Source organism: Trichoplusia ni, chromosome 12 (genome assembly GCF_003590095.1).
Source record: "Trichoplusia ni isolate ovarian cell line Hi5 chromosome 12, tn1, whole genome shotgun sequence".
Taxonomy (NCBI): Eukaryota; Metazoa; Arthropoda; class Insecta; order Lepidoptera; family Noctuidae; genus Trichoplusia; species Trichoplusia ni.
In genome coordinates this window covers 5,968,522-5,990,953 of record NC_039489.1, presented here as the reverse complement: position 1 = coordinate 5,990,953, position 22,432 = coordinate 5,968,522, and the positions used below count along the sequence as shown (strand labels likewise).

The 22,432-nt window shown below is 36.4% G+C and overlaps 1 protein-coding gene across 1 annotated transcript in view; it reads right to left on the bottom strand.

Annotated features, from left to right (window-relative positions):
• LOC113499299 (lachesin-like) overlaps positions 1–19,436 on the bottom strand; it is a 49,527-nt gene extending 30,091 nt beyond the window's left edge. The window contains exons 1-3 of the mRNA XM_026879721.1: positions 19,237–19,436; positions 10,345–10,556; positions 9,646–9,859 (exon numbers count right to left, since the gene is read on the bottom strand). Of these exons, the coding sequence (XP_026735522.1) occupies positions 9,646–9,859; positions 10,345–10,556; positions 19,237–19,312 (502 nt within the window). The 5' untranslated portion in view covers positions 19,313–19,436. The remainder of the gene's footprint in view (positions 1–9,645; positions 9,860–10,344; positions 10,557–19,236) is intronic.
• Positions 19,437–22,432: the final 2,996 nt, after the last annotated feature.

The window sequence follows — 22,432 nt, the reverse complement described above, 5'->3', positions numbered from 1 at the left end:
GACCCCAACATAGTTGGGAAAAGGCTAGGCCAATGATGACTTTCCGAAGTACATAAAACACGTATTTTTCCCCTTTCTTGCATGCAAAAACAAACTAATTTGATTTTTCATTGCAATGATAAGTTGAAAGTTTGGCTACTACGCAAAACGTTATTGCTGACCCAGTTTATAAGTTTGACAATAATACTTATCTGTATGTTGTTAAGTTAAATCAGTTATTTTCGAAGTTAGGATCAGAACTGTACTCAGTAGTTCTAATTCAAACTGACATAAATGATTTTATTCGTAAAACTTTCCATGAAATAACAATCTGCTTGATTCAGCTTATTCGGATGCAAATTAAATAATAATTTAATGATGATCATTCTGTTCGGTAATCACAACGGCAATTTCGATTTTTAAAAACACGATTAATAATCTTGCAACCCTGAGGACTTCTTGTAAATAGGCTTAAGAAAGATAAATGGCAAATAAAATTGTAGGTGCCCCACTTTTGTTTGCCACCTAACATATTTATGACTGTTTATCAACCGTTGCTTAACCTCGAAGCTTCATTTGCATTACTTTTGTTTTTATAACGGCAATAGGAGTAAATCATTGGTGAAAAGTTCACCTCTCTATCTATCACAATATCTAGCTATTACGTTATTACTATTACGATTCTGTTTTTTTATAATTTGGGTACAGATCCCTAAAAATACATTAACATGAAGAATTGTTTTCCCATTCCGATATAGGTATATGAAACTCACGACATTAATTCGATATTAAAGTATACAACGGTTTACTGGCTCATGATGAAGGACTCCGGTTGGGTCCGAAACTAGTCGGACTCGTTACCTTTAACCCATGTAAACCGTTGCATATATTTTTCCCGATAGTTACTTACACAACTATTCAATACTTTAAGTAAATAATTAGTGATTCCCAATTCAGTAGCGTGTAAGTAAATTTAGTAAAAGGTACAATGGGGTTGACGTATCCGTGTGGATAAAAACCCCTTAAATATAAATAAAGATTAACAAAAAGTAAAGAATATTATCATTAGTAGCTATAATTCGTAGTAGTTCGTATTAGTACGCACATATACACATACATTTTTACCCGAAGCTCATTTCTCTGTACTCTAAAGAAATCTTTATTTACTTTATCATGTAAGTATAAAAGAGTTTCTTTTACTATGCTGATTCAACTCTTTTTAGAATCAGAAAGATTAACAGTGTAACTTGAATAAAATATATCTAAGTTAATATTTGTAGACAGAACCATAAAGCGAATTTCAAGAAAATTAGTAAAACTGATCGATGCTCCCAAAACAGGTAAGAACAATGTTTGGATGGTTTGGACTTTGGGCCATGGTGGCTTTGACACGGTCCTAAAGTTGCCAAAAGTATCGATCTAATTATTTCAAATTATAAAGCACCATTTTTCGTTAATACCTTCAGGATATTATTAACTCCTCAATGTTTTTCAAATTAGTCATTCGGTCATCTAATCATCATTTCCCGAAAATCTCTTAACGAGATTATGATCGTATTATTTCGTCGCAATTCATCATATTTGATTGATTAGTTTTACATTGCTAACGATTTCTCTAAACTTTGGGAAAGTCCACCATTTTTTTGTTGTGGATTTACTTATTTATTTTGATGATGTTGATTTTGTTGAATCCTCCTCGTTATGTTATAGCGTCTGGCTTTTTTTCTGTTAAGCCTTTGTCTAGTTAAAGTTGGGGTCAGCTACCAGTCCAACCGGTTTCAGCTAAGTACCAGTGTTTTACAAGGAGCGACTGCCTATCTGACCTCCTCAACCCAGTTACCTGGGAAACACGATATCCCTTGGTTAGAATGGTTGTCAGACTTTTCTGGGTGTCTTTTAGTACGTAACTTAAATGTTTGTACAACCCCCCGCAACACAAGGATAAAATATCTTAGTGAGGAAATCGTCCAAAAAATGTCTTAAAACAGAACAAAACTGTTATAAAATTTTAAACACGATGTTTTCTCAATACTATTTTCAAACAACTACTTCTATGGTCATATCTGTGCTACCATATCAAAATAATCATCAAAGGAAAATAAGCTTAATACATATTGGCATACATACTAAAATCCCATATTCGGTATGAAGTCACAGATGTGAACGACTATCGATTGTAGCAAGAGCAACTTAGGGAAAGGCTTCGTGAAACCATTCTGCTCAACTGAACGACTTCACCTCTCAACCTCGTTAGCAGTTGTCGTTTAAAAGAATGTGAGGAAATGTGAGAGCTGAGGAATAGTGGGGATAGAAGACTACTACAGGGTGATAATTAAAGTAGACGAATCATGAATAGAGTCTTGGACTAAATCTGATGGTATAAATCTGTCTAGTCCTTCAGACAGATTTCCAAAAAATATTTGAATAAGTATTTTTTTTATCACATACTCAACAGTAAGGAATGTAAAAGGCATTTAGGTTTTGTATTGGGATCTAAACACATCACTTGCTAGTTAAAAGCGTATTGGTGAATGACGTCACACGAGACTTGAAATCGCTGTATCCTCTTTATATTAGCTTATAAGATAAAATACGTATCAAATATTTATTGGTCACATACCCTGTTACGCCAATATTTTCGGTCTAGGATTCAAACTAGGAAGACACAATTATGGGTATTACTTTTGGATCTTACGTTTTTTATTTGATGTTAAAACTAGCTGTAAATATAAGCAGTCTGAGGTGCTGAACTATGGGTCACTCCGAGTTACCAAACTGAATTTGGTCAGACTGAAAGCCGACCCGAAAGCATTGCCAAACAATTATAATACTAAAATCAACTCTATTACAAAGCTAGTAGTAACGAAAATCAAAAAGAAACAAAAGCCTGATGCTATATAAATTGAAATGTATTATGTTTTTATTAACAATAGATATCTTCGTCAAATATGAAAGAGAAAACTCAAGTATATAACATTATTGTATGTCAACCAAAACAATCTTTAGATTTCGACTTATGTCTGACTTTATGGCAAAGCCCTTAAAAAGGACCTCAAATAAGTAACTAAAGGTAACCTTTATAACAATCTTTTTGGTGAAAGAATCTTTTTTTTTCTATGTTGACATGGGCCCTCGCCTATCGCATTATGCCGAATTAACCTTGTCAGAATTTAGATGAAATCCAAAATATTTAGGCCAGAAAGTGAAGCATATTTGATCTACTTTATACGGAATTTAGATTTCTAGTTTTTTATTTGGAATTTCGTAAAAACTTCGATGGAAAAATCTAGATTAACAATAAAACGTTAGTGGGTTTTCTGTGTTACAAACGTTCATCAATGTTTTAGAAAATTCAGGGAACTAGGAACAAAAAACAAGATTATACTTTATTGGAAACGAGGGCCAAAGTGTTTTTAAGAAAATCTAGGAAATATTTTTTGATACAACGTTAACAAATTATTTAGAAAATAGATCGAATATGTTTTAGACTTTTTTTGTTGTTGTGCTATATTGTCTGTTATATTACTAAAAATATTTATTTCTTTCGTATTTTTCACAAACTTTTTAGGGTTAAAGACCAAAAAGATAAAAACGGATCCCTAGGACAGAGGCTTCGCATGCCCGTCTGTCTGTCCGTTTGTCATCATGCTGTATGTGATAGCTAGCAACTGTGATAGTTAAACAATTTCCTTAGCTGATATTTTTCCGTATTCGTTTATAACAACAATATTTAAAAATTAAGACCGAGTTCGATCGTCACCAGAAATATGCTGTCGTTGTCATTCAATTTTGTGGCGCGTAATAATTTATTTGTCACCCAACTGATTTGTTTATCTTCGGCATATTTTTACGGAACCCTCATTGTCACGAGTTTGATGAGCACATTTCTAAAATAACAATATTCCAAACTAAATTTCCGCACACATTCATTTTTAAAGCCCACACCTCATTTTCATCCCTCATCGGGTTAGTAGTCGATTCGCTCGAATTTAACTCGCCTGGATCGGGCGAATCGACTAGGTACTTTTAATTTTAAATATATTTTAGGGGCACATTCGCCCAAGATAAATTTAAAAGCGGGCGAATGGGATGCACCAAAATTTTTTAATGCACTATTATATGTATCTCAGAAAAAAATAAGCAGTACAACAACAGTATTCGATTCGGGCGAGTTAAATTCGGGCGAATCGACTGCTAACTCATTTCATCAAAGGTCCACACACACACACACACACGTAGCAATATATTAATTTTACATAATAACATCGTCTATTCAAGTAACATTTGCCACCAAAACGTGTAATTCAGCTTCACCGAGGGATTATCTAGGGTGCCTCGTATGTATACCAATGTACTTTGGTAGATTGAGATTAAGGAAATGCGTTGAGTTGTGGAGCCCTCTATGCTTATTTGCATATGCTGAATAGATAGTTCTTCATCACGTTTTCGCTTAAGGAAAAGGAGGTTTACGCCATTTTAGGTCAATTTGTCCTATAGAGTGAAGTGCATGGATCCTTTTGACTGATAATGGCGAATTTGATAATAATCGAATCAAATAAATTCCGAAGAATAATGCCCACGTTATTAAGGTTTAGCGGTAACAGGCTATATTAGTGCAAAACAGCAGATTTTTTTAACTTCCACACAATCTAGCCTCAAACTTAGCAAAGCTTATATTATGAGTACTTGACAACTGATAAACACGTTTACATATTTCTATAACACATACACAATATAGATAAATTACGCCCAGACATAGAAACAATGATCGTGCTCATACTGCTCAAAACACAAACATTTGTCCAAGGTGGGAATCGAACCCACGCCCCGGAGGTCGTCATATAGCAGTCAGGGTCACTAACCACTAGATCAACAGCGCATTCGCAGCAAGCATAGTAATACTTTCGCTAATTCTGTGCGCAACCTTCCACAGCGCAAGCAGCTGCCGCCTCATAAATTCAAAGAGGTTTGTCGGCACGCGTCGTTGTAAACCAGAGTCGTCTAGTATTGAGGACTTGCAGCGGACTTCGAATACGTGCTTCCATCCGACCTCAAGTTTTCAAGTACTATATTATATGTCGTGTTCACTAATAAGTTCGGTAATGGTATATTTTGTCGTAATGCCAAACTCCAAACAGCTATATTTTTGTTAGACATTAATTATATCTATAGGAAAGAGACAATAACTAAAAAATATGTTTAGATGTAGGAGATTGTAGTGTCTTCAATTCCAGACCATAATTTTAAATCTCAAACCAAGAAAACAATTTTATACAAAACAAGAAGTTTTAACTCGTTCTAATAAAAGAAAAAAAAACATTACCGTACATTTTTTCTGACAAGTTGAATTAAAAAAAAACTTTTAGTTCAAAGAGCTACCAATATAAAACATTACCTATACCAAAAAACAGAATCTCCCTAAAACACACCCATCAAACAAAATATATCCAAAACAATTTTCTCCAACCGTAAAAACCCATTAATTTAAAACACATATAATACATTCAAGTTACCTAACAGACGCTAACATGGTTCACGTAGAGATCATATTTCATTTGTAAGAATATTTGCTAACGTATAAATATATCAGGTTGTACGTGCTTCGTAACTTGTGGTAACATTCTCATGCATAGAAAATATGAAAAACAATGAATAGATTATACATGCAGCTGATGTTCTACATGTTGACTTTCAAACAACGTTTGAAGACTATTAGGTATTTTATGGAGATTTTTTGATTAGATAAGATAGATGGCGTTATGAGCTCGACTACTATATCCTCTAATCTCCTTTGCTATGCCCTAGAAAGAGAAAAATGGAAAGAGTAGAAGAGGTATTTGCCCAGCTGTAAGACACATCATTGGCCTAGCCTTTTCCCAACTATGTTGGGGTCTGCTGCCAGTCTAACTGGTTTCAGCTAAGTACCAGTGTTTTAGAAGGAGCGACTGCCTATCTGACCTCTTCAACCCAGTTACCTGGGCGGCACGATACCCTTTGGTTAGACTGGTTGTCAGACTTTTCAAGCTTCTGACTACCTGTAACGACTGTCAAAGATATAAGAATAACAGCCGGGACCCACAATTTAACGTGCCTTCCGAAACACGGAGGAACTCTTTATGACAAAGATGGTCACCCATCTACGGACCAACCGCGTCAAGCATAGCTTAACGACTTAGAACGACTCCTGCACTAAGGACTTGAATCCTTGTTTCACGGAAGGTTTAACAAACATTTGAGAAATCCATGTATTTCTTCGTTAATGTGTCTGTTGTTGGTTTTTAATTTGACCCGTCACATATTCTTATTTTCTAATTTGTATCATCCTTAATTGTATCAAGATATCTTCTGATCATATCACAAGGTATGTTAGGGTAATCAACACCTAGTGTAAAAGGACTTCGCTTATTATTATATTTAGAGATACGCAGTCATGTACATATTTTTGTTCTAGTGGTTAGCAGCCCTGTCTTCTATACCCGAAGTCCTTTGTTCGATTCCCACTCAAGACCAATGTTGTGATAATCACTATCATTTATTCTGTATGTGGGTGTTATTTACCTATATTATGTTCGTACTTAGAATTTAGTATATTTGTCGTTGTCTCGTCCTCATAATACAAGCTTTCTTTAGTTTGAAACTAGATGGCGTTGTGTGAAAGTTGTTCAATATTGCTATGATAAAAAATCCGTCGTACAAGTTAAAAACAGTAACAAATTTAGTCTTTACCACCAACAAAGAAAGGAATCCAAACAAAATCACTACAGAATAACACTGAACTAGTTTCGCAACACTCATTTGTATAAGCAAGTCAATAAACTAATAATTTATACTAACCCAACAATAAAGCAGTTTCAAAACAAAACTTGGTTCCGTAGCCGTTTGTCCGGTCCAGCAAATGGTACCCATAAAATATATTTAGTGGCCATCAACTACATCTTCGTATTAAATGGGAATATTCATGGCCTGTTTATAAAAAGGTCAGTTGGCAGACAAATGAAGGAATGGGATTAACCTTGGAGACCATAATGTAGTATGTTTAAATACATGTGTTAACCAGTAGTGGGTGTTAGATATCAGTGGCTGCATATATGTGTACGATTGATTATGATATGATAACCCACAATTGATAAAGATTGATGAGATTGATATACACTAGTAACAACTGAGTTTTCCATACAGAAAGGCTATAAAAAATTGACATCCATTAAGTTAATGACTGTTCTCAACTTACCTACCGCAGCACTAGCCTGTTTCTGATTTTATCATTTTATGTTGTTACAGCGGCAACAAAAATATATTAGATTAGATTAGATTAGATTAGATTATTCTTTATTGTACACCATGGAATTACAGCAGTGATTCTTACTACATACAATGTTAGGGTACAATGGCGGTGTTATCGCTAAAAGCGACAACCAGACAACCTTTGGATGGACAGGAAAAATATCAGTATGTACAGAGGTAGGTGATATTACCTGTGAAAGTTTATTTTATGAAGATATCACGGTTCATCAGACAGTTTTGACGGCCAGACAGCGATGCTTCAGTCACGAAGTGATTATCCAAAATCACGAGATTTCTGACACCTTAGTTGTTCTTTAAATAATTACATTACATTGATTCTCATTAAATCCAATATGTGTAGGAAAGTCACTCTTGAGGATTGTATTCAGCTGAATCTGATGTGGGTAGAAGATAACAATTACGAATTTCAGATTTAAATCTTTTGCCATGACGTTAAATGTTTGTAAGAGTATGTTTGTTACCTCTTCACGCTTGAACGGCTAGACTGACTTAGATGAAATTTTTTAGTCTTGAAGGTAGCCAACACATAATTTCTTTGCAGCTATATCCGACATTCAAGAGAAAAAAACAGAAAGTTGATTGTCATAGACTTTTAGCAATAGCTTCTAACATCACTTAAACATGACACACGTTACACGATGATAATAGAAATTGCCAAAAAAAAATAAGACCCAAAATATCCATCCATCATGAGCTAAAATAACAGGGAACAGATAAAACTAATCCCTTTCCTAATATTCCCCGCTCCATAGCAACATTTTTACCTGCGACCAAAAGGAGTCATAAACTTCATTGTTAACAGTTCGAACTTGTTCCATTATTGCATTGACTTCTACTCTGTACTACTACCAAGAGCCCTAAGAACAAGTCTTTTGTCGTTGTGGAAGCGAGACAACACCATTCACTTTGTACTTCGCCATCTTCTTTCCACCATGCTACAAATCTTGCTTTATGAGTTCATAGTAAGAGCCCTGCTCCCATAATTGGACTAACGTTATTATCTTGTTGTGACTTTCTCAATGCCTGTTTACTTCGTTTACGAGTACGGATTTTTTCTGCGATGTTTATTTGTTTGGCTTCGATTCGAAACGGGGATTTTGAGGAGAGGATACATTGGACGATATTAGTGATGGTTTTTTTTTTAGCTTCAGAGGCGTTATAACATATTTGACAAGTAACCCAAGTCATAATAGGAGGAGTGTTATACATTTGATGTGTATGTCCGTAGCATCATAGCTTCCAAAATGAGCGATTTCAATTTAGTTTACTTTGTGGTTTATGTGCAAGTGCTCTAAGACATGTTTGATAAAAAATCGGTGGAGCTGTTTTAAAGTTGTGTAGGGTGAAAGAGGAATAGCCGAATGTCTGCAAATATACTCGAGTAGGGACTCAAATCAAAGCGCACTGAAATAGAATACTGATGGCTTAATCAAGAGAGTTTTTAACTTCGTTTGATTAGAAAATTGGTGGTTAGAAAATGGGATACGGAAAGTTTCAGTGAAATATATTATATCGATCTGAATGCCCATTCAAATAGAAAAAATGTATAGAACAGTATTTCGCCCTCATGTCTTGTGATATTCGTTTGAAGAAACTAAAGTTTCAAATATTATTATCAGACCACACAATGACGAAAATTGTATACACAACCAATAGCCCAGCAATTACTCCAACATCTAAGTCAAACAGTACTCAACACAATAGCAATTTTGGCAGCAAATTGAGTGCAGTTAACAAACATGTAGGCCACAACTTGTGTGTACAACTGTACAGACGTTTACATACTGTATTAGTACGCAGATGGACAGTTATGTTCACTAATATAGCCCAAATGTCACGGCGACATTAGTGTATTCCGGCCCTAAATTTCTGGGGTCAATGTTCTAGTAGACAGATATTGTTATAAACAGCCCTGTTAGCCTCTAGTATTGTATATGTCCTTGGTTCATGACTGTCTAATTTATATTGGTGCTGATTAAAATTTGGACGATGTGTGTCTGTGATGCAAACACGAGTTTAAATTATGCCGAAGTTCTAGTTGAAACTTGAGTTTGCCTTAAAATGTGTGTAAATTCATAATTTATACTTTTGGCTTAACATTTTGATACCTTAACACAATTTCTTAGTCAACATTTTAACATTAATTGATTGATAGTAAATTTAACGAGAACAATAATAACACTAATCATTCTTTATATTCAAGTACAGTAATCTCATTTATTTTATGTGAACATTCAATGGAATCGTTGTAGTTAGTAGTATACCATAAAAGTTCAGGCATATTCACGAATTGCTATTCAACCAAATAATAATTTAAATTATAATCACGACAATCAACAATAAAATCTGATTAAAACTCACCAACTACAGTAAGATGTACTCTTCTAACAAGCGGCGGGTGCGTAGATATCTGGCACTCGTAGAATCCTTCGTCTCTTTCACTCACGTACTGTATCAGGAGTCGCCAATCGTTGGGATGTTCGAAGGCTAGAGAGTAGCGGGAGTCTGCAGAGTAAGTGTGACGGCCGAAGGAGAGAAGATGGAGCTCGTCACCCCGGCGACGGACCCAGGATATCTAGGAGAAAAAGATAAGGATAATTTTGCAGAATATAGTAGAAATAACTTTGACTTATTAATTATTGTCTATCTTAAATGAAAACGGGGAACAAATTCAACCAAGACCTTCAATTGAGCTCGGAGAAAATCTTTTGATTTTTAAACATCAGCAATTTTTTGACGTTATTAAGTGTTTTGTCCTTTCTTTTTATTCCATTAAACTACAGTTTTGACTCTCAAAACAAATAAATATACTTTGGTCTACTTTCTACAATCCAAAATAAAAAGATTTTATTTCAAGTCTGTAATGACTTTAGGTGCACAGTTCCACATTTTCATTCCTATGGAGAAGAATCGTCAAGAAACTCCATCAAACTTGGACGACCAGGCTCAACGTTCAACTATAAACGAACCACTACAGGGCAAAGTCATTTATCCATTCTTCCACTTCTTACTACTTCTTTGATGCTATAATAAAATAATACATTCCAAAAATTAACTCACCGTCTTCTCCCCCAAATCATGGACCCTGCAATGCAGATGCACGCGGCTCCCCAACTGGGCCGTCACGTTATTTGTGGAAGCATCGTCCTCGAAGAAAGGTAAGGGTTCGGAAGTGGTTGTAGACAGGTCCTCCTCGTGGTCCTCATACGTCTCCGTGAAGACCTCCCGCCAGAAAGGACCGGTGATGACCTTCTTGTCACCGGTTTTGAAGTCTGTGGAAGACATTCTTGGTGAGTGTATTGGGTAAGGTATTGTGCGCGGTGGCTTCGTTAAATTGCATGGTAAGTCCACCAACCACCAACCCAAGTGCGTGATTTTTGGGAGGTTATGAAATTTAGGGAAACAACACCAAATAAAGTAGAACAAAGTTTAATGATTTGTAATCAAAACTGACCAAGGAAGAGCGAGAATAAAGTTAATTGCTGAAAACGTCAAAGAAAACAGAAAAAAATGCATAATTTTATGAAATAAAAATCTAAGAATCATCATCATCACTGCAGCATCACTTGTAGTCTTGCATTGACCTATTTTATTTAACCTCTTCTCTCTCACCCGTTAGCTTCACAATTGTTAACTTGAAATCAACCAGTTACAAAAATAGCACGAAGAAGTCCTTAATAAAAACATGACACAAATTATCCCCAAACATTTCATATTTAACAAACAGAAGCTCGCAACACTCAAACAGGCTTCACCTTGACAAAATACGTTGAGCCCCCAAGTTAATAAGACAAAGAGCTTGCTAATTTCGCGGAACACTCTTGAACCGACGGTAACGTATCACAGAGTTATTATGTTACACCCACTTATGAAAAATTCTCAAGGACACTTCCCTTGAAATTAGATTAAACCGATATTAGTTGGTGTGGTGGAATAGTTGTTTGATGATAGGTATTTGATTGATGTATTAGCTACACGTGAAACGTTTGAGGGAGATTGTATAATAAGGTTGTTTATTCGTCGGTCAGATTATAAATATGGAGTTTCATATGCATCGCATTAAACAGTCTATGTTTTTTTTTTTAATTACATATCTTTTGAGTAATTATAAGAAGCAAGTTACGAGTATTTTATTAGTGTTTCAGCTAGGTCTAGATAAAACTCATACTGATAAAATTATAACTTCATGTGCTGTAGATAAAAATCTTTAGATGATATTCAAGCCATTTTCATGTATATTTTGTAAAAGTCCCTTTTTGTGATACGTATCTGAAGAAACAGTATAAACAAGATATCAAATACGAGAGGAAAATTCAATTACTGTGTGCCTACAATAGTATCTCAAGAAAGGTTTCCAATAGAACCGGCAAAAACACTGGATTCCGTTGACTTTAAGTAAAAAACTGTCGTATCGATAACAGGTAAGGTAATCCTTTGGGTATCTGCTAGGGTTGCTAACCCTTTCTTACGTTACTGTCGATATTTGGAAAGCCCTAAATCCGCGCTAGCTTAAGATATCAATATCCCAGAAAAGCGGTTCCGAAACATAGGACAGAAATGGTACTTGGACTGTATCAACCTTAATATTTCGGAAAACATATTTACTTTTAATAAGGAAAGTAGGCAGTGGAATATATTCACCAGGAATATATTAACGACGCAATTAAAAGACGAAAATTACAGAACAGTAAATAAAGTCCCCAAAAAAATAAACGAACAATTGGCATTCACCCAAACAGAAAACACAAACTCACAAATTAAAACAATATATAAAGGGAAAAGTCACGGTCTTCTGTACAAAAAAGATCAGAAATTAAAGGAAAACGTTGAAAGCTTAAAAGAAATCCAGCTAATTAGCAATTAGGGTGACTTTTTCACGGCAATATAAGCCAGGAACACATTTGGCGAAGAATTAGGACGAACCATAATACGGTTTGCAAAGTACTAAAGAAGGGACGCGCTGTAACTTAGGATATTGTACTTAATGCCCAAGAAAAGCTTTCGGAAAGGTAAAATGTGGCCGAGGGCTCTCAGGGAAAATATTAAAGCGAATATTTATTCAGTGAACAAAAATGATAATGATATGACATATTTTGGAAGATTATGAGATTTGGAAATGAGGGACCTTGGAGAAATTCACTCATATGAGATTCTAGTACGAAAGTTATTTTTATTGATATACCATAATATATAATTAATTTCATTTGTTCAAAGGACAACGGGATTCAAACTCTCCTTGTTCATAGCTATTTGAAAAGTGATGTAAGTAATGATTAAAAAGAGGCACGATGGGCAATCGGTAAGGAAAATGTCGGAAAGAAAAATGGTTTTATTGTAAAACCTTAAGTCAGCGAGTGTGGTAGCCAGTGTTCGTTAAGATTTCAATACGGGATTAATACTATAAATCATTTTCGTCAGTTCATAACTCTTTTGGGATTCCAACATTAAAAAAGTTTAAATTTGGGCATGGAGATAGGCTAATATCCATAAACACTACTTCGCTACGTCTAGGCAAATTCAAGTAAAGGTCACCACGACAGATTCAGTGTACGTGACGTGTTGCAGGTTCGAAAAGCATTTGTCTGATCCACGAATGCTGAATCTTAAACTGATTTCTTTGTGCTACTAGAAATCACTTTGTATCTATGTACTACCACATTTCGTTTCAAATACTTTAGCGATACATCTTTGTGAGCCCAAGAATGTCTAAAATCTATTAATACTTGAACAGCGGTAATTGGTTCGACCTCGTATACTGAAATTCGGAATTTCACATTTTGTCTCGAACGTCGTTTCAATTCGTACCCTTCCCGCATGATTAAACAACAAATATCTTTTTTCGTTGGATCTTGTGACGACCCTATTTGCCTAATGGTATCGATTACGTACAATTCGATTATGCTATTGTAATGTGATATAGTATTTCTTGATAAGGTTAGCTTTTTTTTTCTTTTTAATTTAATATCTTTAATTTGTATTATTTGGAGTGGCTGACAAAAGGCATCAACAGGCTTAAGGCAGCCGAACAGACTCTGTCGCGTAACTTTGAATGATCCAATATCTAGAAGTACACTATTATGGCCGAAGATAATGGCTCAACGCCTAAATATTGCCCTGAAATTACCTAAAGTATGGTATTCGATTGACTTGGCCACGGTCCTAAGTTAAACAACGAACGAAGATTCCAAATTCAAAACTATAAAAAATATAGTCAGTTATTGAAAAGTTCATAAAATGTATATTCAAATATTCTTAATTTAAAGTTAATTTAAGCACAGTAAAAAGTAATCATACAATCAAAAATAAAAATCTGAAACCCAGCAAAAAAGCAATGATCAAAAAAAGGAAAAATGTTTCATCTATTTTCCAGACCCTTATTAGGGGAAAGAAAAATTACAAGAAAATCTAAGTCGCTCAGCAATAAATAATAAAACACAAGGCTTGTAATAAATCTGAACGAAATGTCTGTGGAATGAAGAAATTTATGAGATAGGTAATAATTTTAACGTAGAGCAAGCAGAGGCTAATTATTAGAGAGACAATGGAACAAACATATTTTCATGTGTTATGTTTTTCGTATGATTTATATTTGACAGTAAAGAGTGAATGTTCTGTACGTCTACCAAATGGGACTGATTTGTCAGGTACATTATGTTTGCTGTTAATTAAATGTCGTATTTCTTTTTCTTTTGATCTTAGCATACTTAATTTGAATTTTCAATATACCACAGAAGATTTGCGGAAACAAAATTTTGAGACGAAAACCTTTGTCTCTTTAGAATCAAAATTATAACCCATAATTCCTTAATCCCATATAATACAAAGAATTATCATCAAAATCATACTTAAAAATTTCTTAACCCTGAATAACAACAGAAATAAATTTAGGCTGACTCGAAAATTTAAAATAAATATTTTCTATTAAGATAGGCCTTATAGCAAATACCAAGCAAAATAACTAGTAGATCTATTAAAAAAAATCTTTATTTGAAGTTTATTTCATAAATGTTAATCAAAAGATTTTAATGGTTTGCCATTTTGCCCGAACTTTGCCATTTCCCAAGCTTAGATAGTTTTCTTTGGCTTCAAATCTTACCAAATTTACTGGAATGTACACGTTGCAAATTTTACATATGGTGACATGAACATAGCATTTTGCTAGCTAGCCCTACAATCAGATAACGAAACTGGTTGTTAGAATTATTTTATTTTAATGACGTATAATTTTTGACATCGTACGCAATTTGCCGAAAATTATATCCTCCAAAAAATTCCATATATAATCTACATGGTAATTTTTCTGAAATTAATAAAAACCAAAATAAATAATTCCATAGCACTGCAATGTTCACAAAAACATTTTTATTTATTTCATGACGTCACTGCTCATTTTGTTTCGAAAACCTTTGTGTTGTTACATAAATGAAAAAAGAATCTCCTCATTTCATGAATCACGTTCTGCTAAAACGAGTTGATTAAAATACGAGATATGGAGAATTTCGACTTAAAGTCGCGAGCGAGCTCGTCTTAACAAATTCTGAAGCTTGCGTCTTGCTTACTGTAAATTGGAAACAAAATGGCTGGAAATGGAGAGACGTGTTAATTACATAAAAGAAAAGTCACTGTTTCACAAAGAGATTCAATTACATCATCATCATCAGCCTATCGCAGTCCACTGCTGGACATAGGCCTCTCCAAGTGCACGCCACTGAGATCGATTTTCGGCTTCTCGCATCCAGCTCCTGCCAGCCGTCTTGCGCAAGTCATCACTCCACCGTGCCTGAGGACGTCCTACACTACGTTTGCCGAGGCGTGGTCTCCACTCTAGAACTCGTTTACCCCAACGGTTATCGGTTCTTCGGCTAATATGGCCAGCCCACTGCCACTTCAGCTTGCTGATGCGGTGGGCTATGTCGATGACTTTGGTTCTCTGACGGATTACCTCATTTCTGATGCGATCCCTCAGAGAAATGCCGAGCATAGCCCTTTCCATAGCCCGCTGAGCGACTTTAAACTTGTGAACCAGCCGTACCGACAGTGTCCACGTTTCGGCTCCGTAAGTCATGACAGGTAGGACGCACTGATTGAAGACTTTTGTCTTTAGGCACTGTGGGATCGACGATGTTAGGACTCGACGTAACTTCCCAAATGCAGCCCAACCCAACTGAATTCTTCTATTCACCTCGTCCTCAAAGTTGTTTCTACCTAACTGCAATGTCTGCCCGAGGTATACATATTTCTGAACAACTTCGAGAACGGCGCCGTGTATCGCAATCGGTTCCGGTAGAACATGTTCATTGAACATGACCTTGGTTTTGTCCAAGTTCATCCGTAGGCCGATGCGTAGAGAAGATTCAGCCAGGCCGTTCAGCATCTGTTGTAGGTCCTGCAGCGTTTCCGCCATGATGACGACATCGTCAGCAAATCGCAAGTGAGAGATGTGTTCGCCATTGATGTTGATGCCGCGTCCTTTCCAGTTCAGCGTCTTGAACATATCCTCCATTGCATTAGTGAACAATTTCGGGGAAATAACATCCCCTTGTCTCACTCCTCGATGCAACGGTATGGGCCTTGTTTGCTGATTCTGTACTTGGACGGACATTGTAGCGGCTTCGTAAAGACATCTCATCACTTGGATGTATCGCCAATCTACTTGACAACGCTGCAGGGACTCCAGAACAGACCAGATTTCCACCGAGTCAAAGGCCTTCTCATAGTCCACAAATGCTAGACACAGGGGCTGATTATACTCTTCGGTCTTCTGTATAATCTGCCGCACTGTGTGGATGTGGTCTATGGTGCCGTATCCGCTCCGAAACCCGGCCTGTTCCGGCGGTTGGAATTCGTCGAGTCTTCGCGCAAGTCGGTTCGTGATCACTCTTGAGAACAGCTTATAGACGTGGCTTAGGAGGGAAATGGGTCGATAGTTCTTCAGCTGGGTTTTGTCTCCCTTTTTGAAGAACAGGACGACAACACTCCTACTCCACGCCTCTGGAGTTCTCCCTTCAAACAGGACGGCATTAAAAAGCTTTTGGAGCTCCCCTAGTAAGGGGTTTCCTCCTGCTTTTAATAGCTCTGTTGTAATGCCATCCTCGCCAGGGGCTTTTCCATTTTTGAGCTGTCTCAGAGCGATCTCGATTTCGCCACTGCTGACTTCTGGTAGGTCTTCGGTGAAATGGCGTGTTAATGTGGCTCTGGGATCCTCATTTCCGGGATCAGGTCGAGATGCATGCGATGCGTATAACCGGCCATAGAAATTTTCCACTTCCGAAAGGACTGCCGGCACCGAAGAAACGACTTCTCCACTTGTTGTGGTCAGCTTCGTCAAGTGGCTTCTTCCGAGAGATTGTACGAACACCTTTGACCCCCGATTCAGCTCAATTGCTCTTTCAATGTCTAGAGTATTGGAGCACCGGAGGTCGCGTCGTACGTGCTTGTTGATCTCTTGGTTTAGAGCCCGCTTAGCTGACGAAGTGACAGGCGGGTTTTCACGTCGTTTCTTCATAAGCCCTAATGTCTCTTCCGAAAGCTTTGATTTCCTGCCCTTACGCTGCATGTTACAGAATCTCGAACCTTCCTCCCTGAGGATCCGAACCACATATTCGTGGTTCTGGTTAACGTCTGTTGTGGTTTCCACGGCGGCAAATCGGTTCTCCAAATTTGACTGGAACGTTTCAGATCCTGTCATGGTTTGGAGCAGTGTTGGTCGGAGCCTGGCCTTCATCAGACGGAAACGTTCGGCCTTGAAGTTGATATTCAGAGAGCCTCGGACAAGTCGGTGATCGCTCCCGGTATTAAACCTATTGATCACGGAGACGTCTCTGAATATGTGCTTCTTGTTCGTCATGATGAAGTCAATCTCATTTTTAGTCATAGTGTCGGGGCTTTGCCACGTCCACTTCCTTTGAGGCTGCTTTTTGAAAAAGGAGTTCATCAAAAAGAGCCCCTCGCGTTCGAGGAAGTTGACGAGCATTTGCCCCCTATGATTCCTGCTTCCAAATCCATGGGATCCTACTGCCGATTCGCCGCAGATCTGTACTCCCACTTTAGCGTTAAAGTCCCCCATGACAACGGTGTAATGGGTCTTTGTAGTGAAGTGGAGGGCCCTTGATATATCATCAAACATATCCTCCACTTCATCGTCTGAATGTGTCGAGGTCGGTGCGTACACTTGCACGACCTTAAGGCTATACCTGTCGGTGAGCTTTATGATAAGGTACGCTACCCTGTTCGACACACTAGACACCTCCACAACGTTATCAGCTAGGGACTTATTAACCAGAAACCCAACGCCACCTTGAGATTGTTGGTCTCCCTCTCGGAAGTACATTAGGTGACCTGATTCGAGGGTTATGGTGTCCTCCCCCTCTCTTCGAACTTCACATAACCCTAATATGTGCCACCTAATCTTCCCAAGTTCCACCTCGAGTTGCGCCAGATGCGAGTCAAGCCGTAGCGTGCGGCCGTTGTACGTCGCAAGAGTCAGATTTATTTGGTGGCCTCCCGTAACCCGGAGATTCTTCGCACCCCCTGTCCCGCCGTAACCACGGTCGCCACCGTGACCGGGAATAGCGGGACTGCCGGGAACTAGGGGCCGTGGCTTTAGTGTGCTGCCCATAGAGGTATTTAGCCTACTGCTATCACGCTGGCCAGACGGGTTGATAGAGGGTTTTTTTCCGAGTTTTCCTTCTCTCGCACTGGTGTTCGGTGCATTTTGACTCCATTAGTCGACTTCTACGACACCCACTGGAAGAAGGGGTAGCGACATATGTATTCTTAAGCCGTCGCTACACGGCCAATTCGATTCAAAAGCCGATTCAATTACGCATACATTTAATAATTCGGTCCGAAAGTTTGACTTGCTTGCTCTGAGGACTTTGGACGAATTGTCCAAACAAAAAAGGACTGGCAAAAAAATTGGTCACCTATCAACTTATGACCGTAAAAACTTTTGCTTACCTCGATTTACTTTTATTGTTTGTTGTTAAAGCAACTACACAAATTCCTCATGTGTAGAAAAATACAATTCTCTAGCTAAAACAGTTTCCGAGATGCCAGATGACAGACGGGCGGACAGATAGCGGAGCCTCAATAAAGGAGTTCTGTTTTGTACACTTTATGTTCGAAAATCTATTTGGGACTGAACATATCCAAATTATTTGTCAACATTTCAAACAGCAAAATAATTATCCGAATGTTTAATAGCACTGCAAAGCTGTCAGAGCCTAATGCTATTATCCGCATAATCAAATTAATTAATAATCATGGTTTATTGAGTATTTGCTTGTGTAGATAAAACATGCGACATTATTAATTCCGTTCGTTAATTGCTGCAAAATATTTAGTTAAGTATTGGAGTTTGAGCTTCGGAAATGATATTTCGAATGTCAACTTCTTCCATTAATAATTTGGGAAATTATATTATTTTTTTCATTTTCATTCTTCCTTTTCATTTCGCATCTCACGAACCCCACACTGAGGAATTAAGTACTAGCATGGCGGGAAGTATCAAAAACATTCAATAGACATGCACACAGACACCCAGACTCAGGGGATCGAACCGGTGACTCATAGTGAACACTAATTTTGGCGTGGTGACCTGTACTACTCTGCTAACTGCGCAGTCGAAAAATTTGTCACCCGACCGATTTCTTTATCTTAAACCGTAGTTCCAAAGGATAAAACCAAAGCAGTACTCCTGGTATCACTCTTGGTATTGATAGAGATGAAAACAGCTCGTACCATCTCCCGTCACATTTTCCAGTTACCGGAATCACTAACGCAGTTAAATACGCGACTATTTAATAAGTTATTAATTTAGTCAATACAACACAGAGCGCTTCCCCGTTCGAAGAAGGCAGGCGACAAACACTTTCTAGAATACTTTGACTAATAGCAGATGTGCTTCAATAACTCCATGTTTCTTAGAACAAATACTAATGAAAACTGTACCTGGAATCTGAGGAGCAATAACGCATAGCGTCCTAGTTAACACGGAGCAGAAGACCAAAAGACTAGCTGACGTCATCTTGTCAGCCCCAAGAGTTTGGAGCCATAGAGTTCATCTGTCCTACTGTCACTTCATCTGAAACAAAACACAAACATATTTATTCTCAATTCTTTTTTGCGTACCATGATGTATACAGGTTATGTTGTTGTATAATTTAGTAACAATTTTATTATGAACCCTGTCGGGCACAGCATTATAACAATAGTAAAAGTGAGGAGGGAGGAGTGAGGTTTATTCTATGCATTATTATTATTAGTTAATTATTTAGAGATTTTTATGTATTTTTATTTTGTTAATTTATTTCGTAATTTTCTTTATTATATTATATTATATTATGTATGGTACTACTATGAAGACTAGTTTGAAACGTAAACCATAGCGTGTACAAGGAATCAACGTGTACGATAAATGTTTTTTTTTATATAAAATCAGGACTTTAGATACTCCAATATAAAATAGCGGCATAAAAGCCTTAAATGTCAAAAATAGTTGCAATAATAGAAAGTGGCTTGAAAAATTAAACTGCATCGAAATAATTTCATCATCATAAAAGTTAATTCATTTCAAATATCACAAAAATTATCTATTCAAACAAACAAATGTGCGTTTCATGAACATAAAAAACTATAAAAGAAATAATAACATTAAAATACAACACACCGAAACTACACTCCGAAATAATCTCGACAACAATTTACTCCTTCATTATAAAATCTCTCATTTATCACGCCTGCACCGACTACCGACTACATTAAATCTCAACACCCTATATTCAAGAAACATCGTTGTCTACACGAGCAAATACAGGGTGATTACAAGACAAACTTATTGCGAGCTACTTATCCTGCAGAAGTAGTTAAAGTCAGCTGCGGCAAACAAATGGTTCTGAATAATTGTATTTCGAAACAAAATGGCCGTTTCTTGGGCTAGCTTACATACATTATGTTGTAATAGACGTATTGTAATATATTGTTATACCCACATTTGGTTACACGTGATGTATATGCAAGGATGGTCATTATTTTAGTGTAGGCCGTTTACGTTTATGTAAGTTTCGTGGTAATGTATTGGTTTTAGGTGAGTTGTAATTGTGTATAGATTCAGGAACTGATGTGGTTATTTTGGTTTTTGTTAATCTGGTTAGCTTAACTAGTTAGTTAGTTATTCCTATTAAGCTAGGAAGATCTGAAAGCCTTGTTTTTGGATGAGAAATCATTAAATGAGGGGAAGTAAGTGTCAGAAGAGAATGTTTTTTCTTCTGCCCTTTGTGTGCCGAGGCCGCGGTAAGCTTTTTGGACAATCCTGCTGACGGCCTAGAAGCCTTCCACTACCTCTAAAAGTTAGACTTTTGTAGTATTAAATAGGCAATGGCACACTGCTTGGCAATTTTTTATACTGTGAAGTCTAGTTTTCTATGGGTCTTTCATCACGTTGTTTTTACCGTATTTTTTGTCTAAAACCTGTTTTCAGGCTTATTTGGTACAACAACAAAACGCACTGAAATAAATTGAAATAGCATGTCACGTGACTTAATAATTATGAAAAAGATATAATAATTACGTTTTATATAACTTCAATGTAATTTAAAATATTGTCACGTGATGTACGAAATGCAAAATTTGAATTCCGACTTTCTCTCACGTTTCAAAGAATGAAACATATTAAACAAACTTTGATCCGTGCACTCTTCACAGGAGTGAGCAATAAATCATAAAACGTTTTATTATTTATCGGTTTTCAAGAGTTACACCACAGTTAAAGTTGAAACATCGAAATAAAGTTTAGAATTTTTGCATTGTAATGTTGGCTGTAATTTTTAAAAAACAAATCTTAGAAAAATATTTTATTCAATTTAATTATGAAGACATTTATATGAAAGTTATTTTTCAATTGATAAAAATAAAAAATACGTTAACGTAATGTTCGCTTATCTACTACTCTAAAATAATAAGACGCTTATTACTATTTAAAATGAGTAACAACAAGTCATTTATAGAATGAACACAGAGAAGAATACAAACAGACAAAAAATATTGTTGTGAGAAAGAAACTCAACAAAAATATTGCAAAAATAAAATCCAAGACAATCAGTTAAATACCGGCTGTTTCATCTTTTTATAAAGGGAAAAGCGAAGCGACTTATAGGCGCGAACTGGAGATGACAAATTGCGTAATTTTCTTCTTTAGATAAACACCATTTTTTCAAGAAAAAGAGATGTATTTCTTTTTGTCTTTTACTTTGTTTTTTTTTTCTTTCACACCATTCTTAACAGCCACTTTTTAAATAACGAACACATTGTTCTCACATTCTTAATTCGAATAGCTTAGCTGAAGTAACGGTTATTGATTGGCGTTCTAAATTTAAATTGATTCGAATTCATTTTGCAAGCTTATTGGTTCTGTGGAATGTAATAAAACTAGAAACTGGCAATCTGCAATTCAGTTTACTATTTTCTAGAATTAAATAAAAAATAACCTATATTTACTACGATATCTACGATTCAATAACAAGAATACTTATTTGCCCTTCCATATTGAATTCTAGAATTCCAATATAAAAACAAACCATCGCATTAATATTCTAAAATGGAAGAATACAGTTTATTGTTATCATTAGAAAAGAGAATGGAATAAAAGCCAGTTTATTGCCAGTTTCATATTAGGAAAAACAAATTCGTTTTTTATGGTATTGCTGTTGCATTGTGCATAGTAATTTTTAATGGACAAATAACTATATTTTTGTGTATAAAATTGTTTACGTTTTCAAAAAAGGACATCGCCTTTAGCCGTTTATAACTTCGTGAATCATTCAGTTCAGGATAACTGTAAATATTAGTTAAAAAAAACTTATTTACGACGGCAAAATATATCAAAACTGCAAACAAAAATCTATCTCAAAACCAAATTAAAAATCTTACTAAAAACTATATTTGCATTGCAATATCGTCTTCTATAGACGCGATACGATAGACCTTACACAATACATTTACACAGACACTATATTCAGTTGCAGCGACTTCAAAGCTAATATAAGCACGTACGTTATCCTAAATACAAAGATGGATGGTCCATTACACGGCCATTCCTTGCGGAGTGGACTTGAAATAGATTCACTACATTTCTGCGTTCTGAGGATGC